Below are 19,909 nucleotides of genomic sequence, written 5' to 3' on the forward strand. Positions count from 1 at the left end.
ATGTTACGTGCTTTGAGACACGAGGTCATTTAACATTGTTTCTCATGACGCTTTGCAGACTCTGCTGTACGCGTTCATGTGTTTTGAAGGAGGCGTGGCTTTGTAGACACTCTGAAGGGAGGGTGGGATCTAATGCTTTCAAAGCTAGCTCGCTATTGCTAGCTTCTCTGAAATTGCCTACCCTACTTTTAATTTCTTTGAATGGTAGTGGATATCTGGAAACCAGATATCAGAAATGGGTCACCGTAATTAACATTTAACCAAAAGTTCAAATATAGCTCAAATATACACATCTTTTATGGAATGATTCATTCCTTTAACCAACATATGAGCTTCATATTTCTGCTTTAAAACCCTTTAGAATGCCTTGACCCATTGACATTGGAGTCAAAAAATTATTGTCCAATGCTGTCGATAGAGCTTTTGTATTGAACCTGAAACATTCATATAAATGGACCGCTTTATTTCAACATATTAAGAACCAAAAAGTTTCTGTAGAGATGTTTTGTTCACTTTAAAACCTGAACATCTGTCAGAGAAGTTTCCTCTCTCAAGTTCACCATTATTAATAATTTGTTATTTCTTTTCCCCAGTCATTTTACAATCTCTCTTTCTCCTTTCCTCTCGTGTTGTGTTTTCTTTCTTCTTCTCCAGACCCGGCAGCCTGTGTTTGTGCAGCTCCTGCAGGGGGTTTTCAGAGTTTACCACTGTAACTGGCTGGTTCCTGCTCAGAAAGCCTCAGTGGAGAGCTGCATTAAGGTTCTGTCTGATGTGGGTAAGTATTTGACCATGACCATTCCACTTTTCCATAAATTCACAGCCTCATACAGCTTTAAAGGATAACACCATTCCCATCTATCTTTACATTCATCCTCTGTTGTGTTTCAAATAAAAACCTGACTGAAGCATAAAACTGCGGTCACACTAGATTTTGAGCACATAATATTTCTACAGATACCACAATGGTTGTGATATGAAGTGTCACTTTGCGGCGTCTTTTTTTATAAACCAAAATTCAACATATAACAAATAATAATAAATCTAAAAAGTAAAAATATAAAATCGGTCTTTAGCATTCGTATGCGTATGAATGGTAGTCAATGGAACAAAAGGTGTAGTGTGACTGTCCTTTAAGGAAATCATTTCACCATTCATGAAGTGTGCATGTAATAGTTGTATTTTCAACTGTCTCATTTAGCCAAGAGCAGAGCAATCGCCATCCCAGTGGATTTGGACAGCCAGGTGAACAACCTGTTTGTGAAGTCCAACAATGTGGTACAGAAGACCATCCTCAATTGGAGAATGTCGGCTCGCAACGCATCCAGAAGGGACTCGACGCTCACGACTTCTAAAGATTACAGGAACATCATCGAGAGGCTGCAGGTAATGCGGGATCTCAGCCAATGAGGAAGTTGATGTAATGTTTTTGTGTATTAAATATCGTGTCAAAATTGCTTTCATTGAGACAAACTTAAAAATAGCATCATTGTTGCAAATCATTGTTTGGTCATACACTTGTTTGGTTGGTGAATCAGGCATACAACTACCACACCTATTATAATCCAGATGCATTGCAAAATGGAATTTGAGGAGGTGGAGAAACGGGAAACTCGTTCCAGGAATTCACGTGCATTGTTATGGGGAAGTTGAGTCAGGATGAGGTGTGGGTCCTGGGAAATTTAGTCTGGTTGTGATAGCGGTTGGTTTTTGGCTCTGATCCAAGTTTCCAGCACATACACATATGCTACATGTATTTGGATCGTTTTATGAAACAGGTGCCTTGTACAGTTTGATAAGATGATTTCTGTAAGATTGTAAACATTCTATCAGAAAAATACTGTGAAAATAAATTGAATTGCGAAGCAATAGATAAATAAGCAAATAAATAAAATTATACCTTGAGAAATGAACAATCATTCTTGCCAGAAACAGGATTGACAGTTTAATTCTGTAAATCTGTATAAAAAAATAAAATATAAAAAAATTTGTGTGAAAATGTATGTGCAGTTTTATGCTGCTTTTATGCTCGATGTTATAACTAGGTACTACTTTAAAAAGATAATTTAAGAATTGAATCATTAAATTATGATATTTTATATATAATTATACTACTTCATACATTATATTTTATATTATAATTTTGTTTTTATATCCACTTTTTCCTTTATTATTAAAAAATTGCAACATAAATGATAAATGATTCAAAATGAGTGGACTTATAAGTGCAGTTTTTTTATTTATGGAATGGTTTATTTTTATTGTACAGTATTTTCAAAATATGTAGTGTTTTTTATACAGTTTAAAATATAATGGTGATAAACTTAAAGATTTGAAGTAGTGTCTTCAGGCTACAGGTATGCATTTTTAATAACAGGCTAAATATGTCAACTAAAATTCTGAAATGTATATGAAAATGTTAGCTTTTATTTCCAATTATTTTCAAAAAGTAATTAAACGTAATGATTTCAAAATGTGCATATTTGATAATACAGCAGTAATTTGGAAGTGCATGGGTAAGGAAAGGCCAAAAACAACTTCCTCATGACATTGACCCGTTTCAGCACATCTATACAGCAACTTGCTGATAAGTTTCCAGTGGTATCTAGAAGCCCTTGCTGTCATGTTTAACAGAGGAAGAACATTTGTTTTCTTTTGCAAGGTGCAACATAAGTGTGAGTGTTGAAATGCAGAAGAAAGGCACTTTGTCATCAGAAGGTTGTGTGGTGGTTAGAAACATGCATTTCCTTTTGTTTTAAAATACTGCTTTCATACTCCTCTCAGAAGACTGATGAAGGGGATAGAGGTCAGTGGAAGGGTGTCATCCAGCCGGGGGAGGGAAGGGGGGGTGAGTGAGCGAGCGAGCGAGTTGCGGTAAACCATGGCTTCATCACGTCTGTCTCCACCCCTGTGCAGCTGTGGAGTGAGTTGGCGAGTATTCAGACACGTTTGCACAGCTCACGTCTGCGCTATGTGCCTCAGGGCTGCTGGATTCAGCCTCGGTGCTTTGTCCAAAAATCTGTTTTTTTACCACACCTGTTAGTGCCATACGAGAAGATATACAGGACATCATTTCACAATATTACTGCATTTAAACATATTTTTGATCAAATAAATGCAACCTTGGTGATGAGCAAGTTTTTTGTTTCAAAAATATATATTTTTTAAATCGTATCGACCCCAAACTTTTAAATGGTAGTGTATCGTACAGGGGCGGCACTAGGATTTTCATTTTTTTTTTAAATATAAAAAAATGTAACACTTTAGTTTAGGATCTAAAGATCACTATTAACCATTTTCATTACGATGCAAAGGCACGGTTTTATAATAACTGTGGTCCCAAATGTGAGGTAGGGCAAATAGGGAGGTTCGGGGTCTCCCCGAGAAAATTTTGGTTTCTCTGATCTACATATGTGCATTTTAAGATGTTCTGAAGGCCAAAAAACTTGGATAGTGGGCAGCTGATTATTTTTCTCTCCTCATCAGCATCACACTCTTTTTCTCTTTGTTTTTATCTTGCCCAGCTGAGCTTTGACTGATATAGGCTTTTCATTTTTGTCTGTCAGTGAAGAAAGTAAACATAGGGTCAACTGATAGGTTGATTTTGCCTATGAATCATTTTCTCAGACGCGTTTATTTACTGAAAGCTACTAAAGGTAATTAAGTTTATGAAATGCATTCACAATATGTAGGCTACACATTTATCATTGATCTTATGCCTAATACAGGGCCGTAGACAGGGCTTTATAATCACAGAGGTCCTAAATTTGAGGTTGGTAGGGGGTTCAAATTTTTTATTTGTCTGATATGTGCATTTCAAGATGTTTGAAGACCAAAAAAAGGATAAGAAATAGCTTTAAAACCATGTCAGTGGGCAGATTATTTGTCAATACCTGCTCTCTTCTCATCTCCATCACTCTTACTTTTTTTCTCAGTCTCTTCATCTCTTTCTCTTCCCCTCCTAAAGCTGAGCTTTTTTAATTTACTAAAGGCTACAATTGGTATTATATTCTCAATATGTACACATTCATTATTAATCTTGTGCCTAACATGATGAAAACGGCTTCGTTAATGTTTCTTGTAAACTAATTATTACATTACACGAGTCACGTTACATAGGCCTATTTTCAGTTCAAAATGGCGAAATTAGACAAAACTATATTAGTTTGCCTGATTATTTTTTGTCATTCGTTTAACATTTATGACCTAAAAAAGTAAAATATGAAATGTTAAGTTTAGCTACTTACATCTTATCTCGCACTTGACCGTACGTGTCGAGTCGCACTGTTAAAATTTGCGCTCAGCAGCATCTGTGAACATAAAGCCATGCCTACTTTGATTTGATTGGTCATCTCAAATATTCTGACATCGACGAGCAGTGACAGACCAATGAGGCTCAGATGAACACACACATGAACACACACACACACACCCTGTCCTCTGTTTCTGACGTGCTCTCTGCTCGACGCCGCTGCGGATTGAAGATGAAGAACGCGCTGAATCTGATTATAACAAGACTGAAGCGAACACGAATTTGTGTAGCCTACATTAATCCCACATACTCAAAAAGGGCCTAGCGACGCCCCTGGTATCGTATATGAAATAAGCCAGTTTCTGTCTCAGAAAAGTATATATGACACAAAAATATGTGTTGCCACATGAAGTTATGGCGCATAAAAAAACCTTTCTGAGGTTTTAGTTACTAATATAAAGTTATCAGACGCTTTATCTACTCATCAATGTCAGTTTTTATTCCCATTTGGTGCTTAGCAAGTGTCACCTAACATCATTTCACACCAAGGACGATAGCCATAAAGATATAGTTTAAAACAATAGTTCTAAATGTAAAATAATAGCAGAGTACACACCACATCTTTAACGATAACGGCACAGAGAAACGATATCTTTGGTATCACTTTCAGAAATTTTGTTTTCTCAGCTGATGATGAATGATAAACACATTGACAGCCAATCAGAATCCATCCTGCTTTAAAGAGATCACGCCCTTAAAGCGGGAGATGACAAAACTGCAGGGCGCGCTTTTAATAAATAGAACAATATCGTCAGCTGGTTTGGAGGCTAATATAGTCATCACTATAGTTACTTTAATCATCCTTGGTGTGAACGGGCCTTTACACACCCAGTGATCCACTGTATAATATTATACTGTCACTGTGAAGGGCTTTAGTTGCGCATGATTAAAATAATTGAATTTGTGACTGTGTTTGTCAGGACATAGTGTCTGCTCTGGAGGATCGTCTGCGGCCCCTGGTTCAAGCTGAGCTCTCGGTGTTGGTGGATGTGCTTCACCGTCCCGAGCTGCTCTTCCCTGAGAACACTGATGCCCGGCGGAAGTGCGAGAGCGGAGGCTTCATCTCCAAGTGCGTTTCCTTTTCCCATTAAACCATAAACTACTGCCTTTTTATGTAATGAGCCAGTGATTTCTGTGAATCAGGTTAATTGGGGGACATAAAACATACAGGAAGGATGATTTGAAACACCTTTTCCCCTAATATTTTGTTTCATGATGTTGGAATCACGAATATAATTCAGTTACACGGACCTATAGTGAGATTGACCTTAGCATGTTGCGAAGATAACATCACAATGATCTAATAACCATATAAAATACATAGCACACGCAAATATTGAATAGAAGTCAAATTATTAATACCTTGTTACTATTATAAACTATCAATACCTTAAGTTTGGAATGAAATATGTGCATTTTATTGGTGACATTTACCAGTGGAGAGACTGGAGTAATGGCGGCTGGATATTCAGCTTTGCCATCACAGGTATACATTACATTTAAAATGTATTTAAACAGAAAAAAAAGTTATTTTAAATCACATTTACTTTATTACTGTTTTTACTGTATTTTTCATCAAATAAATGCAGCCTTGTTGAGCATAAAAGACATAAACATAAAAAATCGTGTGATTTCCTTCTCTAAATTGGGCAAAAACAAGTTATATTAGAGCTAGCGCATTCATATTCCTATAATTAAACCTCAAGCCTCTGCGTATGAGAAATAAATCATTGTTTCTTCCACACATGGGCCGCATTATGCAGTCACACAGTAGTGCTTACCGTCCTTCACCTGTCGTCAGTGTGTGTCCTCGTGCTGTGAGATACTCCTCTTTCTGCGAGAGCTACAAATGGGATTACCTGTGTGTTTGTGCGGCCATCTGTGTTTGTTTGCATGTGACGGCTCCTGTCGGAGTAATCCTGAGCTGTAGGATTATCTGATTCATGGAATGGAGTTACATTACAATGTAAAGTCTGACAAAATGGCAGTCTATCAACAGCTCAGATCAATTTGGTTTCACTTGATTTTTTTTTTGCCTCAGTTCAAGTCATAGTTATTTAGTGTGATTAAGGTTGGTGTTGACATTGTGAAGTTTAGTCACTTAGCAGGTGGTTTTATCTAAAGCTGTTTAAATAATATGCATTACAAGGAGAATCTTGATGCTTAGTGATAAATGTGATCTTTAGCAGATCTCCATTTCTAATATTTTACCAGCACTACATTTTTTTTTTTTTTTTTTTATTATTATATATATATATTTTTAAGGGTGGTATATCATGCATCCCTACAATGAAAGCATATACAGTAGATCCTGAATCGTGCCTCGAGGATGTTATCATTATTAATACAAACTTTGTGTTTTTCCTCTTTCAGACTGATAAAACACACTAAACAGCTTTTAGAGGAAAACGAGGAGCGTTTGTGTATAAAAGTTCTGCAGACGCTTCGAGAAATGATGACTAAAGACCGCGGCTATGGGGATAAGGTAACACACACACACACTGTAGTTGCATTAAAATATATCCTTCCACTTACACAAACCTTCTTCTACAGAACTATTATCCATCTTGATACAAATGTCAAGAATCCCTTGGCGTGTGCTCCTGTATATTTGTCCATATTACCCATAAAAATCCCCAAACAGGCCTCACAGGTCTTCCCACAGTACTGCCAAAAATCAAGTTCAAAGGCCATGTTACACATCTGACATGCTGTTTTTACTAGCCTATATACTTATATATATGTAATCGCACACAAACACACACATGCATCTGTTCATGTCCTTCTAACACTTTATAAAACATGCTGATTTGATTAATGTGGGTTTCATCCAAATATAAAAACCTCTGTCCATTTCTAGTATTTTGCTAACACTAAATTAATTAACACCCAATTAACCTCACTACCATATTTGAACATATTTTCCTATAATGGTAATTTTGGCTAAATCAAACATCTACTTTAAAGACCCCATGAGAGATTTATGGTTTTAATTTCATGTCTGGACTAGGAATGCTCATGATTAACTGGTTAACCATTAACCAACAGTAAGAATTTAAAGTTAAACGGTTTATAAATCAATTTTTCAAGATATTTTAAAACGTTTGCTGCATGGTTATTTAATTTTAATTTTTTAATTTTTTAATATTTTAATTTTTTTATTATTATTATTATTATTATTATTATTATTATTATTTATTTTATTTATTTTTATGCCAAAGAAAAAAGCCCTGCACTCACTATCAAGTGAATTCATGTGGTCTTTAACTGTAAATGGCAAGATTTGGTCAAATCTACATCATACTGTACGTTTTTGTAATTAGCAACTAATGCTTTCAAGGCTAATGCTAATAAATAAAAATCATAATAATCTTGTTATGTCACTAACGAACATTGTCCTCTGAGCGTTCTCTGATTCCTTCCTACTAACTTTGCTGTATGCTCTTCTCTTCCAGCTAATTGCCTTTGATGATGAGCTGGATGTGGCTGAGGTTGTTTTCTTTGTTTTTTTTTATTTTTGGGTTTATTATTTGCTATGTTTAGTAGGGCTTCCCGCTCACGCGCCGGTGTAGTCGTCCTACTTAGTGCTTGTTCTCTTTTCCTTTGAGCTTTTTTTGCACGTTTGTCAACGTGACTTCACCACAATACGGCCGTTTTGTAGTCTGTCCATGTGTTGAGGTTGCGTGCAGTTAACCTCACCTGATAGTTTCAGTGTGTGTTTGTGTGCATGTCTTTACCCATGGCCTTGTTTTAGATAGTGTGCTGGTGAAACTGTGTGTGAGTGTATCAGACCACCACTTTTGTTCACACTTCCTCTGTGTAGCGTTAATTCAAGTTTACGTTCCTGTTACATTCGCTTCTGAGACACAACAGGAGCTGGTTAACAGGCACGTCACGATATATCATTTTTATCACCACTGTGTTTTACACATTTAGCTCACACATCATTGCAGTGTCCGAGTTCTTGGTATAATAACACGTTTACTGGTATTAATCCGGCCAAAAACACATTAAACTAACGAACTAGTGAAACTAAAATGTAGCCAATCCAGGTAACTAGTGAAATTATGGCTCATGAAGCTGATTTTTATGTTTTTTTTTTTTATATATATATTTTTTTATATTTGGAAGCTAAATAGATATAGGCTATAATGAATCTAAATAGAATCAAGTGTAAATGATTTTATAATTATATTTGCATTTCTAGAAGTAAATAGTAAATGCTTGCATTGTAAGTTTTTGTTAAGTTTAGGTTTAATGCTTTGGTTCTGAATAAATAAAATGCTTGGCAGACACATATTTTCGGTCAACTGTTCTCAAAAATAAACGCATAAATAATAAACAGCATGGCATTTACACACCACATTGTAGAAAGTGCAAATGGATCACTACCGTGCATACTGTATGCATAAATGCTTTTTTAAAGGGTAAGAATTGAAGCCGCAATACCGAAAATTTGATTTCTGAATTGGATCCATCCATCTGAAATTCTTATTATATGAACAGACATACATAGATATATACATCAGCATGTTGCAGTAAATGTTTCTTAACCTTTGTTACCAATCCAAATTTAGTATGCAAATAACTGCAAGAAAGCAAACCAATCATAATCCAGTATGCAAAGACATCACTGTTTTTTTAATATTCTAACAATGTCAAAATCAGTGGGCGATTTTCAAACGTTAATCTCCAATTTCTAACAGTAAGTATAGTTTATGCATAACGCTGGTCTTTGTGGTTTCTTTCCATTGACTTCTTTTTATCTGAGCGGTGATATCTGAATTTAAAGTGAGCATCTGCATGTTTGAGTTGAAGTCAGGAGTTTCTACTGTATTTATAGTCACTGCTCTCCTATCAGTTCCAGGGATGAAATGCGACCCAGTCTCCTCATAACAGGAAGGCGTGTGTGTGAGCGTTCTTGAACATTCATGCAGTTGTGTGGAATGGGTGAACAAGAAAAAGAACACCAATCATGGCATTATTATGATGTGTATATGTGTGTCTGGTTGAGTCTCATAACTATATAAGAGCCCCTTTATTAATTGTATAGCAGGAGACGTATAGAAGGTCAGTAAAGGGTGTTTATGGGTGTTTTTAGTTCCTACTTAAGGAAAACAGTAAAACGTCAAATAGTAAGCTTGAGATACTTCTCTATATATTCTCACTAGTAAAAGATAAGGCTGAAGTGCTGCTGACTAAGGCATATTGGAAAGTTAAGAGTTTTTGATACAAGTTATTGACAGCATTTGTCGGGTCATGCTGAATGCCAAAGAAAATGATATTTATATATCCCTCTTTTTTTTTAAATCACAGCTACAGTATTGTAAATACATGGTAATCTTTATATATGTATATCTTACCATTTCAAAATTTTGGGGTTAGTAAGATGATTTTTTATTTATTTATACTTTTATTCAGCATTGAAACATTAATCAAAAGTGACAGTAAAAACATTTATTTTAAATAGAAATCTTTTGTAACTTTATAAATGTTGTTCTTTTAAACTTTCTATTTAAAGGATCCTGAGACAATCATGGTTTACATCAAAGCAGCACAACTGTTTTCAACAGTGATTATAATAAGAAATGTTTCTTGAGCATCAAATCAGTATATTAGAATCATTTCTGAAGGATCATATGACACTGAAGAGTGGAGTTATTATGCTGGAAATTCTGCTTTTTATTATCAGAGGAATAAATTACATTTTAAAATATATTCAAATAGAAATAAAGTTAAAAATCTTACTGACCCCAAACGTTTGAAGGGTAGTGTATAATCATTCAGAAATCTAGATTGGTCAACTTTTTTTTATTTTTTTATGTTGGATGTATGTATAATGTAAAAAACACACACACACACACACACACATATATATATATATATATATATATATATATATATATATGCACACAAAGGTACAATCTCAATTGTCTGTGGAAACACCTGTTGTGTGAGTCTGAGCCGTCTTACACACGTGTTCCTGCACATGTATTGACAGACCATCCTTGGCCCGTACTCACATAACATACAACTCCTCTCTCTCTTTATCTTTATCTTACATAAGCAAACGTGCCTCCCATCACAGTGTGTAAGGCTCTGGGATACGGCATGGCTGTGCGTGTGTATGTGTGTGTGTGTGTGCGTGTGCGTGTGTGCGCGTGTGTGCATGCTCGTGTGAGAGAGAGTGTGTGTGTGTGTGTGTGCGTGTGAGTGTGAGAGAGAGTGTGTGTGTGTGCGTGTGAGTGTGAGAGAGAGTGTGTGTGTGAGAAGTAAGAGGGATGAGGAGGATAATATGCTTTAGGTTGATGATGCGTCTGTGCAGCTGAGCAGGGAAGCTTATGTAATGTAGATGGAGAAAACAGTGTGTGTGTGTGTGTGTCCTTCACCTGGACTATGAAGGACTGGTCATCCATAAATCTTTCTTTCTTTCTTTCTTTCTTTCTTTCTTTCTTTCTTTCTTCACCTCTCCCTCTCTCTCTCTCTCTCATTCAGTAGAATCAGTAAGCTCAAGTAGTGTATGTGTGTGTGTGTGTGTGTGTCAGTCGGTGTCTGTTGTCCTCATGTGTCCTCTGTAGTCTGTGGCTCCTCCTCTGCACTCCTCCATCCGTCCATCAGGGGGAGCTGTGGACACATCCGTCCCCGCGCGCGACGCTGTCCCAGTTTCCTCTCCTTTGTGCAGCACGATTCCTGGACTCCCGCCAGCTCTCAACCAGAGGTTACATAAGACCTGCCCTTCTTTTTTTTTCTCCCTCGTTTTTTTCCTGGAATCCAGGCTCTTTACTGGTGTGTGACCTTCTGCAGTAATTGCCAATAAAAGTGAGACGGGCCGTTTACCAAGAGACACTGGCAGTGCCATAGACCATCCGGTGGGCATACAACATCCTAAACCCTGCATCACCCCTGTGTTCTTCAGAAACATCCACGGTTTAGTTTCCGTCTTATTAGATTGAAATGCATAAATGAGGTCGCCAAGCCAGATGTCTTCAGTCTTTAGGCCAAAGCTTTGAGATCACACATTCAGGATGTTGAGATCATGTCATAAAGTGTGTCTGCAAACCCATCCGCATACTGATGGTGTCTGAAACGAGCCCTCGAAGCTTCTCGCCATTGACATGCACCGCAAAGAATAAAGCTGTGACATCAGTGAATGTGCGAGCTGTCTCGTCCTCACACTTGTGACACACAAACTTGTGACTTGCACTGGAAGAAAAAGTAGCCAGAAGCTCTTTCAAAAGTCTCTGTTAAATCCAATTTGATTTTGTTACCAGATGGATGAAAGGATGTGCAAATGGATGGATGTGCTGTATTGATTCCTTGCGGGGAAATTCACAAGAAAGTGTTTTTATAGCATGTGATGAAAGCGTGCTTTTATGGTGGCTAGAGTGGGACATTTCGCATTCACACCTTGTGTTTTGCAGCAGCAGTATTTTCCAGCTGAAAAATGATGTCGCAGAAAGGGAGATTCCTTACTGGTTGCAGTATTACTCACACAAACATGCGCGTGCGTCACATTTGTTGCTGATTTAGAACCCCCCTCTTTCCCTTTTTGTTAATGTGCTCAAAATTTCCTATTTGCATCCTTTTAGATCAAACACATTTTTGTGAAAGCAAACGGCATTTTGTGTGTTATCGGAATGATTATTTGTTGTCGATAGTCTGGTGCTCACCGTCGTGTCCGTTTGTCTCTGACGTGTCAAACAAGGAACTGTTTGCATGCCGTGCATGTTGCCTGCTTTGCTCATTCCTTTTTGCTCTTGCACGACTTTAACTTTTGATTCTTTTTTTTTCTGTCAAACTAATGCAAAATAAGGATTGTGGAAATACTTACATTCACAAATCCAGGTGGATTAAATGTTGTAACAGGACCAAACAAGTTGCACATACCGTTTTGAAAATCAGCCACACACACACACACAACCCCCCCCCCCCCCCACTTCCAACTTGGTAACACTTAACAGAGTAATGTTTTTATTTCTGCCAAGTCACGCCTTGAGAGCGCATTACATAACTGCATAAGATTCAGTCTGGATACCTTGAACTTTTTAAGCCTTTTATCGGTTTGAATGTGTTTGTGTGCACATTTAGCTCGTGCAAATTCAGTCTTCCCGCTGAGATGACCCCTTTTGATAAGAATCCGGCACGTAGGCTGACCAGCTGAGGTCAAACAACCCTGCGCTGGCATAGATGAATGTGCAGCCTTCGCAAACTGCAGACGCTTAGCGTAGAAAAGTGAATTCTCTCGGGCTGGTTGAATCTGATGCACGGCGTGTTGATGACTTTTTAGCCTGTCAAAGGCGTTGACACGTTCTATCAATGACAGAGGCTAATATGCATTAACTAACTCATGACTTTTTATCTCCATTAGCTTGCACCCCCACCAGAACCAGAGGTCCTAGCAGAGGTGTGTCCAACACATATTCGCCCCCTGAATATGGGTTGTTGCAGACAGTAGTTGAACGTCTCATACCATGTCCTTGCTTCATTGCATTGCAATAGCCTCGCTCTCTGTATTCGCCCCCCCCGCCAGCCTTGGTCCGGGGTGTGGGAATATGGGTTGTTGCTGACAGTAGTTGATCGTCTCATACCATGTCCTTGCCTCATTGTATTGCAATAGCCTCTCTCTCTCTCTCTCTCTCTCTCTCTCTCTCTCTCTCTCTCTCTCTCTCTCTCTCTCTCTCTCTCTCTCTCTCTCTCTCTCTCTCTCTCTCTCTCTCTCTCTCTCTCTCTCTCTCTCTCTCTCTCTCTCTCTCTCTCTCTCTCTCTCTCTCTCTCTTCTTTGAGTCATCTCTGCCCATGCGAATGGGAAAACAAAGACCCACGCTGACACACACAACATATTTTCCTCCCAGTCTGGAGATAAGCTGACCTCTTTTTGGTCTTGCTGATTAGAGAGAAACAGTTGGGTTTTGGACGTAAAAATCCCATTCATTTTCTCCGCTGAGAAATGACCTGATAACACATGCACTTTTCAAGACAAGCGTACCATGAGCTCTGAGATAAAGCAATGATATGTGCTTCTTTAACTTCATTTCAAATTACAAAAAGAGACGACGAGCACATGAACCGTTGTGCCGTGCTGCTTATATTTATTAATCGGTAAAAACGCCCCTTCCCGCTCCCAAAACAAGGACTGGTGGGAGGTTGTCCTGCTCCACTTCACAGGCGATGAGTGGAAAGAGAATTTTAGAATGACACGACAGTCATTTATGACATTTCATTCAACAACAACAGCAGCTCGTTCCACGCTTCATACGTCATTATTTTTCTTTTAAAGGTGCACTATGCAGGAATTCCGTTTTTGTCAAACAGCGACCCCTAGAGTCGCTGTGGAGTACTTGTACTGTCGTGAATAGCACTCACGCAGAGATGGCTCTGCACTCACGGCCGGATCCCCTCCCCCTGTACACCGGTACCTGTTCAGTAGGATGGACGCTGTAACGAGTTTAAATAAGGTGTGGCCCCTTTAAGAGCTGCGCGCCCTGTTTAACTGTCGACAGTCTGTATTGTATGTGCGCCTCGAACACCACATGTATACGGCGCCGGGTTATTTCTGTTTGATGCTTATTTTATCAGAATTTTATCAGATCTTTTGCCGTAAAGCAATTCGTTACATCGCGAGACCTGATATCACGCGACACTTCCTGATGCTGCGGCCCGCCGGCTCTCAAGTTGCAAGTGTGTTTTTTCCGCTCGCATGCGATAGGGGGGTGCGAAACGACCACCATTCAACCCGAAAAGAGTAATATAACCATTCCAATGACTCCGAAGCTGTTGGTTGAGGTAAAAAACCTGCATAGTTCACCTTTAAATGCCTGTGGAGAAACTGAATGACGAAAAAACCCTTGTGAAACCAAGGGTGCTAAAAAGTGGGTGGTGATTGTTGCTCACAGCCAACAGTTTACATGCACCTGCATATGTCTGAGTATATGACAGACAGGGGGAAAGAGGGTCGAAAAGCAAACCAAGTGCTTTAGCAAGGCAGCTGGGGGCATGAGCCGTAGTGATAGTACACAGGCTCCATTATGTAATCTGGATAAAAAATAAAAAAATCAACTTTTTTCTCTCTCTTTCCTCTCTCTTTCCTTTCACTCGTGGCTTGCGTTTCTAGCTTTGGCACCCAGTGTGGTGCTTATGTAATCAACATGGTTTCATTCCCGCTATTGCTGTTGTAGAAGCAGAACTCTAGTCCGACATAAAACAGATGGCCTGTAGAATAGGTTAGCAACAAACATCCTGTTGAGCTTTATTCATTAAAGAACAGGGAATTGAAAAACAAACATTATGAAATATGTATTATGTTTTTAGTTATCCTGTTCTACCCCATTCCTACTTCCTTTCAGGGAATTTTTTTATGGATGAACTAAAGCTGATAGTGTTACTTTGCTCTGCATGATGTTCCCCAGCGCCACACACACACACACATACACACACATACCATGCCTCTTATTTAACTGCATGATGTAATCTGCCCCACTTTTCTTGCATGTCGAATAGTGACTAATGTTCTCAGTCTTGACCCCCTTCTTTTTTTATGCTTCTCATTTTTCTTCCCTCCTTTTTGCTTTCTGCTAACTCGCATCACTCAGGAGTTTGATCCAAACCAGCCCCAGAAGCAACTGGAGGATCAGAGAAGGGTAGGTAAAGAAATGGGGCACGTGACGCACACCCTGGCCACCGCTTGAGCCGCCCGTTCACTATCTTTCCCTTCACACCCTACTGTCTGCTCCAAACGGGTGGAGGTTTCACCCAAAAACCGGGATGAATATTTGCTCTATAGGTTTGATGGTGGCAATGGATGCGTTTATAGGTGATAAACATCTTGATGTTGTATCTTGATGTTGTATTTGTGTGTGTGTCTGTGTTTCCACCCACTCTGATTCGGGGTGTTTCGAGCGAGCTGTCGGGTTACGGTTATCTGTGTAATCACTGAATTAGGATTAGTCTTAATTGGTGTGGTGTCGTGTATCCGAGGTCTCTGGTATTATAAGGTCAGATGCGACTAAGAAAAGGGATCTGGTGTTATCAGATTCTGTCTTCCTTTCTGACCTCTTTCTGACTGTACCAATCAAACGTAACGGGACGCGATGGGGATTGGTCTTGAGGACGAGCTGAGAGGCATCCCACAAACAAAAACAATTAGATAACACTTTAATTGAAGCCTGTTTATGTAACACATTATTGAGATTTTCGTTATGAAATGTATTATATAATACAACTTTAGACACAGTTATAAAACTTACTCTTTAACCTATTCATGGTTACACCTGTCAAGTGCTTTATTATGACTTATGGTCTTTAAAGGTGTTACGTGAATATTAATAGCAATCATAATGAAGCAGTATAATCCAAGTGTATTGGAAGTAATTTTGCATTTGTTATACAATACCGTTCAAAAGTTTGCAGTCAGTAAGAATTTAAAAATGGTTTGAAAGTAGTCTCTTATGCATGTAAAATATAAAATAGCTGTTTTCTATTTGAATGTACTTTAAAATGTATTTATTCCTGTGATGGAAATCGTGAATTTGGTGCTCAAGTAACGCTTCTGATTATTATCAATGCTGAAAACAGTTTAATTGTTTTGTGGAAAAATATACAAGTTTTTTTTAGGTTTCTTTGCAGAGTTAAAAAGTTCAAAAGAACAGCATTTATTAGAAATTTCTTTAAAATGAATTTCTTTAAAAAAAAAAATATATATATATATATATATATATATATATATACTCACCGGCCACTTTATTAGGTACACCTGTCCAACTGCTCGTTAACACTTAATTTCTAAGCAGCCAATCACATGGCGGCAACTCAGTGCATTTAGGCATGTAGACATGGTCAAGACAATCTCCTGCAGTTCAAACCGAGCATCAGTATGGGGAAGAAAGGTGATTTGAGTGACTTTGAACGTGGCATGATTGTTGGTGCCAGAAGGGCTGGTCTGAGTATTTCAGAAACTGCTAATCTACTGGGATTTTCACGCACAACCATCTCTAGGGTTTACAGAGAATGGTCCGAAAAAGAAAAAACATCCAGTGAGCGGCAGTTCTGTGGGCGGAAATGCCTTGTTGATGCCAGAGGTCAGAGGAGAATGGCCAGACTGGTTCGAGCTGATAGAAGGGCAACAGTGACTGAAATAACCACTCGTTACAACCGAGGTATGCAGCAAAGCATTTGTGAAGCCACAACACGCACAACCTTGAGGCGGATGGGCTACAACAGCAGAAGACTCCACCGGGTACCACTCATCTCCACTACAAATAGGAAAAAGAGGCTACAATTTGCAAGAGCTCACCAAAATTGAACAGTTGAAGACTGGAAAAATGTTGCCTGGTCTGATGAGTCTCGATTTCTGTTGAGACATTCAGATGTTAGAGTCAGAATTTGGCGTAAACAGAATGAGAACATGGAACCATCATGCCTTGTTACCACTGTGCAGGCTGGTGGTGGTGGTGTAATGGTGTGGGGGATGTTTTCCTGGCACACTTTAGGCCCCTTAGTGCCAATTGGGCATCGTTTAAATGCCACGGCCTACCTGAGCATTGTTTCTGACCATGTCCATCCCTTTATGGCCACCATGTACCCATCCTCTGATGGCTACTTCCACCATGTCACAAAGCTTTAATCATTTCAAATTGGTTTCTTGAACATGACAATGAGTTCACTGTACTAAAATGGCCTCCACAGTCACCAGATCTCAACCCAATAGAGCATCTTTGGGATGTGGTGGAACGGGAGATTCGCATCATGGATGTGCAGCCGACAAATCTGCGGCAACTGTGTGATGCCATCATGTCAATATGGACCAAACTCCCTGAGGAATGCTTCCAGCACCTTGTTGAATCTATGCCACGAAGAATTGAGGCAGTTCTGAAGGCAAAAGGGGGTCCAACCCGTTACTAGCATGGGGTACCTAATAAAGTGGCCGGTGAGTGTATATATATATATATATTTACAATTTAATTTTATAATATAATTAAATATTTACTGCTGACCCCACACTTTTGAATGGTATATACAGGCTTCAAGTTAAGTGTTGGAAGACTGATATTAATATTAGATCTAGATCTTCATCAGGATTTTTGATGAAGAGCTAGATATCAAAATGTGATAGTTACTGTTTTTACTTTTGTGCTCGATTTGGGTTGGATGTGCACACTTTCTTTAACCATTTTGTGTTACCACAAATTCTTTGTTTTACATTAACCACCTGTGGAAAGATGTGTGTATTTTTCCATTAACAAAAATCTGTAAAAAAACAACAACCATGTTTTTTTTTTGTTTTTTTTTACATTCACCTTTTGATGATGTCATCTGTCATAATGCCCCTCCCATTACTCCACCCCTTCCCTGTTTTCAGAGTGAAGCTTTGAGGCAAGTCCTGGTAAACCGTTACTATGGCAACTTCAAGCCGGGAGGGAGGCGAGAAAGTTTGACCAATTTCAGCAACGGGCCGCTCGCCCCCGGGGTACAGACTAAAACTCCTGCAGGTTTGTGTTTGTAATAATAGACGATAAAAACTGACCTTTTCAAACATACAGACCAACTTCATTTTGTAAAACCCAGATGACCCCGAGTCCCCCCCCCCCCAGCCCCCCCCCCCCCCGTCCATTTTCTTCTGTGTCGTGTCCTATATATTCAGAGCCATAGAGCCATCGCTGTTGCCAGGCGACAAGAACGTGGCACTCACACTTCCTTTGTGTATAGCCACCAGACACACACCTGCTTTAGAAAGTCTAGCGAGTGAATCACAGCATAAATGTCTTTAGTAGAGATCGACACCAGATGATAGGATATCCGTAAATGTGGGTTTGGTCAGTTTGACTTTAACTTGCTAAAAAGGTCAATTTCCCCTGCACATTTACATAATGTGATTATTTACTGCCAATGAGTTCTTAGAATTCAAACATCTCATCAGAAAAGCCAGCTCAGATTCTTAACACTGATTACAGTTTGATTTAGTAACCATTTGGTGCCATTATTATGTTGGTAAAATTACAATTTTATAACCGGAAAAGGGCAGGAAGTTTATAGAATTAGACCAGTATTTGGACATAATTATAATAATTTATGTATTGTTAATTCTGCATTTTCAGTGACTTATGTTTACATGCACAATAATGTTGTCATATAATTTGTCATGTAAAGGCGTTGACCTGATTTAGCTGATACCGTAATTCTGTTTCTAGAAACACTAACGTTCAAAAGTTTGGGCTCGTTAAGAGTTTTTAAATGTATGTGAAAGAAGTCTCTTATGCTCACAGTAATTTATTTCTGTGATGCAAAGCTGAATTTTCAGCTTCAGTGTCACATGATCCTTCAGAAATCATTCTCATATGCTGATTTGCTTCTAAAGAAACATTTCTTAGTTGGTTAGTTCACCCAAAATTCTGCCATCGCTTATACTCGCCCTCAAGTTGTAACAAACCTGGATGAATTTCTTGCTTTTGTTGAACACAAAAAAAAAACTATTTTTTTTTTATAGGATATGGATAACCAAACAGTTGATGGGCCTTGTTGACTTCCATTTTATGGAAAAAATAGACTATGGAAGTCAATGGAAGCCCATCAACTGTGTGGTTACCAACATTCTTCAAAATATCTTCTTTTGTGTTCAGCAGAAGAAAGAAACTCATGCAGGTTTGGAACAACACGAGGGTGAGTAAATGATGACAGAATTTTCCTTTTTGGGTGAACTATCCCTTAATTATTTTTTGTGGAAACGATAAATTAGAACTCTCTTGTAACGTTAAATGTCTTTACTTTCTTTCTTTAAAAAAAAAAAATTTATATAGGCCTCAAACTTTTGAACAGTTGTTATTTATTTATTTTTGTTGATTTTGATATTTTATGATGAATTGCAGTTGTTGGCGGGGGTTCAGCAGGCGGTCGAGGGGAGATAAGCCTGGCAGAAGTGCAGTGTCACCTGGATAGAGAGGGAGCGTCTGACCTGGTCATTGACCTCATCATGAACGCCACAAGTGACCGAATCTTCCAGGAAAGCATTCTGCTGGCCATCGCTCTGCTGGAGGGGGGAAACCCTGTCATACAGGTGAGATCAGCTTTCACTTCACTTTCATTTAATCTTGTACATTCTTTTAAATGATACAATAATAAGTTATTCAAGTTCATATTCTAATATTTAATATTATATAATCTCCTTTAATCTACAATTAAGCACAATTATAATATCGACATTAATATGTGTTTGTTTATTTATCTTTATAATTCATTAACTACTGTTATTGTATTGTGGTTTTGTTTTTAAGGGGTGGTTTTATGACATGAGCTGCCTCTGTTCTGCTTTTAAAATTCATGTCATGTGCAAACACGTGTGAATTCAGATAGTAAACAATGCTTGCGACAGACAATGTGAGTCAGCGTAGAGTCAGCTGATCCAGTGCAGGTGTGGTAAAATTATAAACCAATGAAAAGAAGCTGTGGTTTACAGTGAATTTAGGCACCCATAGGTGTTTTAAAGTCGCTGTAAACCACGGCTTCACTGAGCTTATTGCTTATAGAAAACTGTCATTTTACATTCCTGGCAAGGTTTCAGTAAATAAACACACAGACACAAACATTTTATGCTGTTGATAAAAAATAGTA

The 19,909-nt window shown here is 38.5% G+C and overlaps 1 protein-coding gene across 18 annotated transcripts in view; it reads left to right on the top strand.

Annotated features, from left to right (window-relative positions):
- The window catches only part of itpr1b (inositol 1,4,5-trisphosphate receptor, type 1b), a 154,960-nt gene that overhangs the window by 75,750 nt on the left and 59,301 nt on the right, over positions 1-19,909 (top strand). For 8 of the 18 annotated variants that reach the window (XM_056248571.1, XM_056248575.1, XM_056248572.1 and 5 more), the window contains 9 exons: positions 655-775; positions 1,199-1,383; positions 5,230-5,378; positions 6,683-6,794; positions 7,765-7,800; positions 12,678-12,713; positions 14,899-14,946; positions 17,664-17,793; positions 19,168-19,355. In XM_056248571.1, the coding sequence (XP_056104546.1) occupies positions 655-775; positions 1,199-1,383; positions 5,230-5,378; positions 6,683-6,794; positions 7,765-7,800; positions 12,678-12,713; positions 14,899-14,946; positions 17,664-17,793; positions 19,168-19,355 (1,005 nt within the window). The remainder of the gene's footprint in view (positions 1-654; positions 776-1,198; positions 1,384-5,229; positions 5,379-6,682; positions 6,795-7,764; positions 7,801-12,677; positions 12,714-14,898; positions 14,947-17,663; positions 17,794-19,167; positions 19,356-19,909) is intronic. The other 10 variants (XM_056248583.1, XM_056248584.1, XM_056248586.1 and 7 more) reach the window with 4 other exon arrangements.

Source organism: Rhinichthys klamathensis, unplaced genomic scaffold, assembly GCF_029890125.1.
Source record: "Rhinichthys klamathensis goyatoka isolate OS25496 unplaced genomic scaffold, OSU_Roscu_1.1 h1tg000056l_1, whole genome shotgun sequence".
NCBI lineage: Eukaryota > Metazoa > Chordata > Actinopteri > Cypriniformes > Leuciscidae > Rhinichthys > Rhinichthys klamathensis.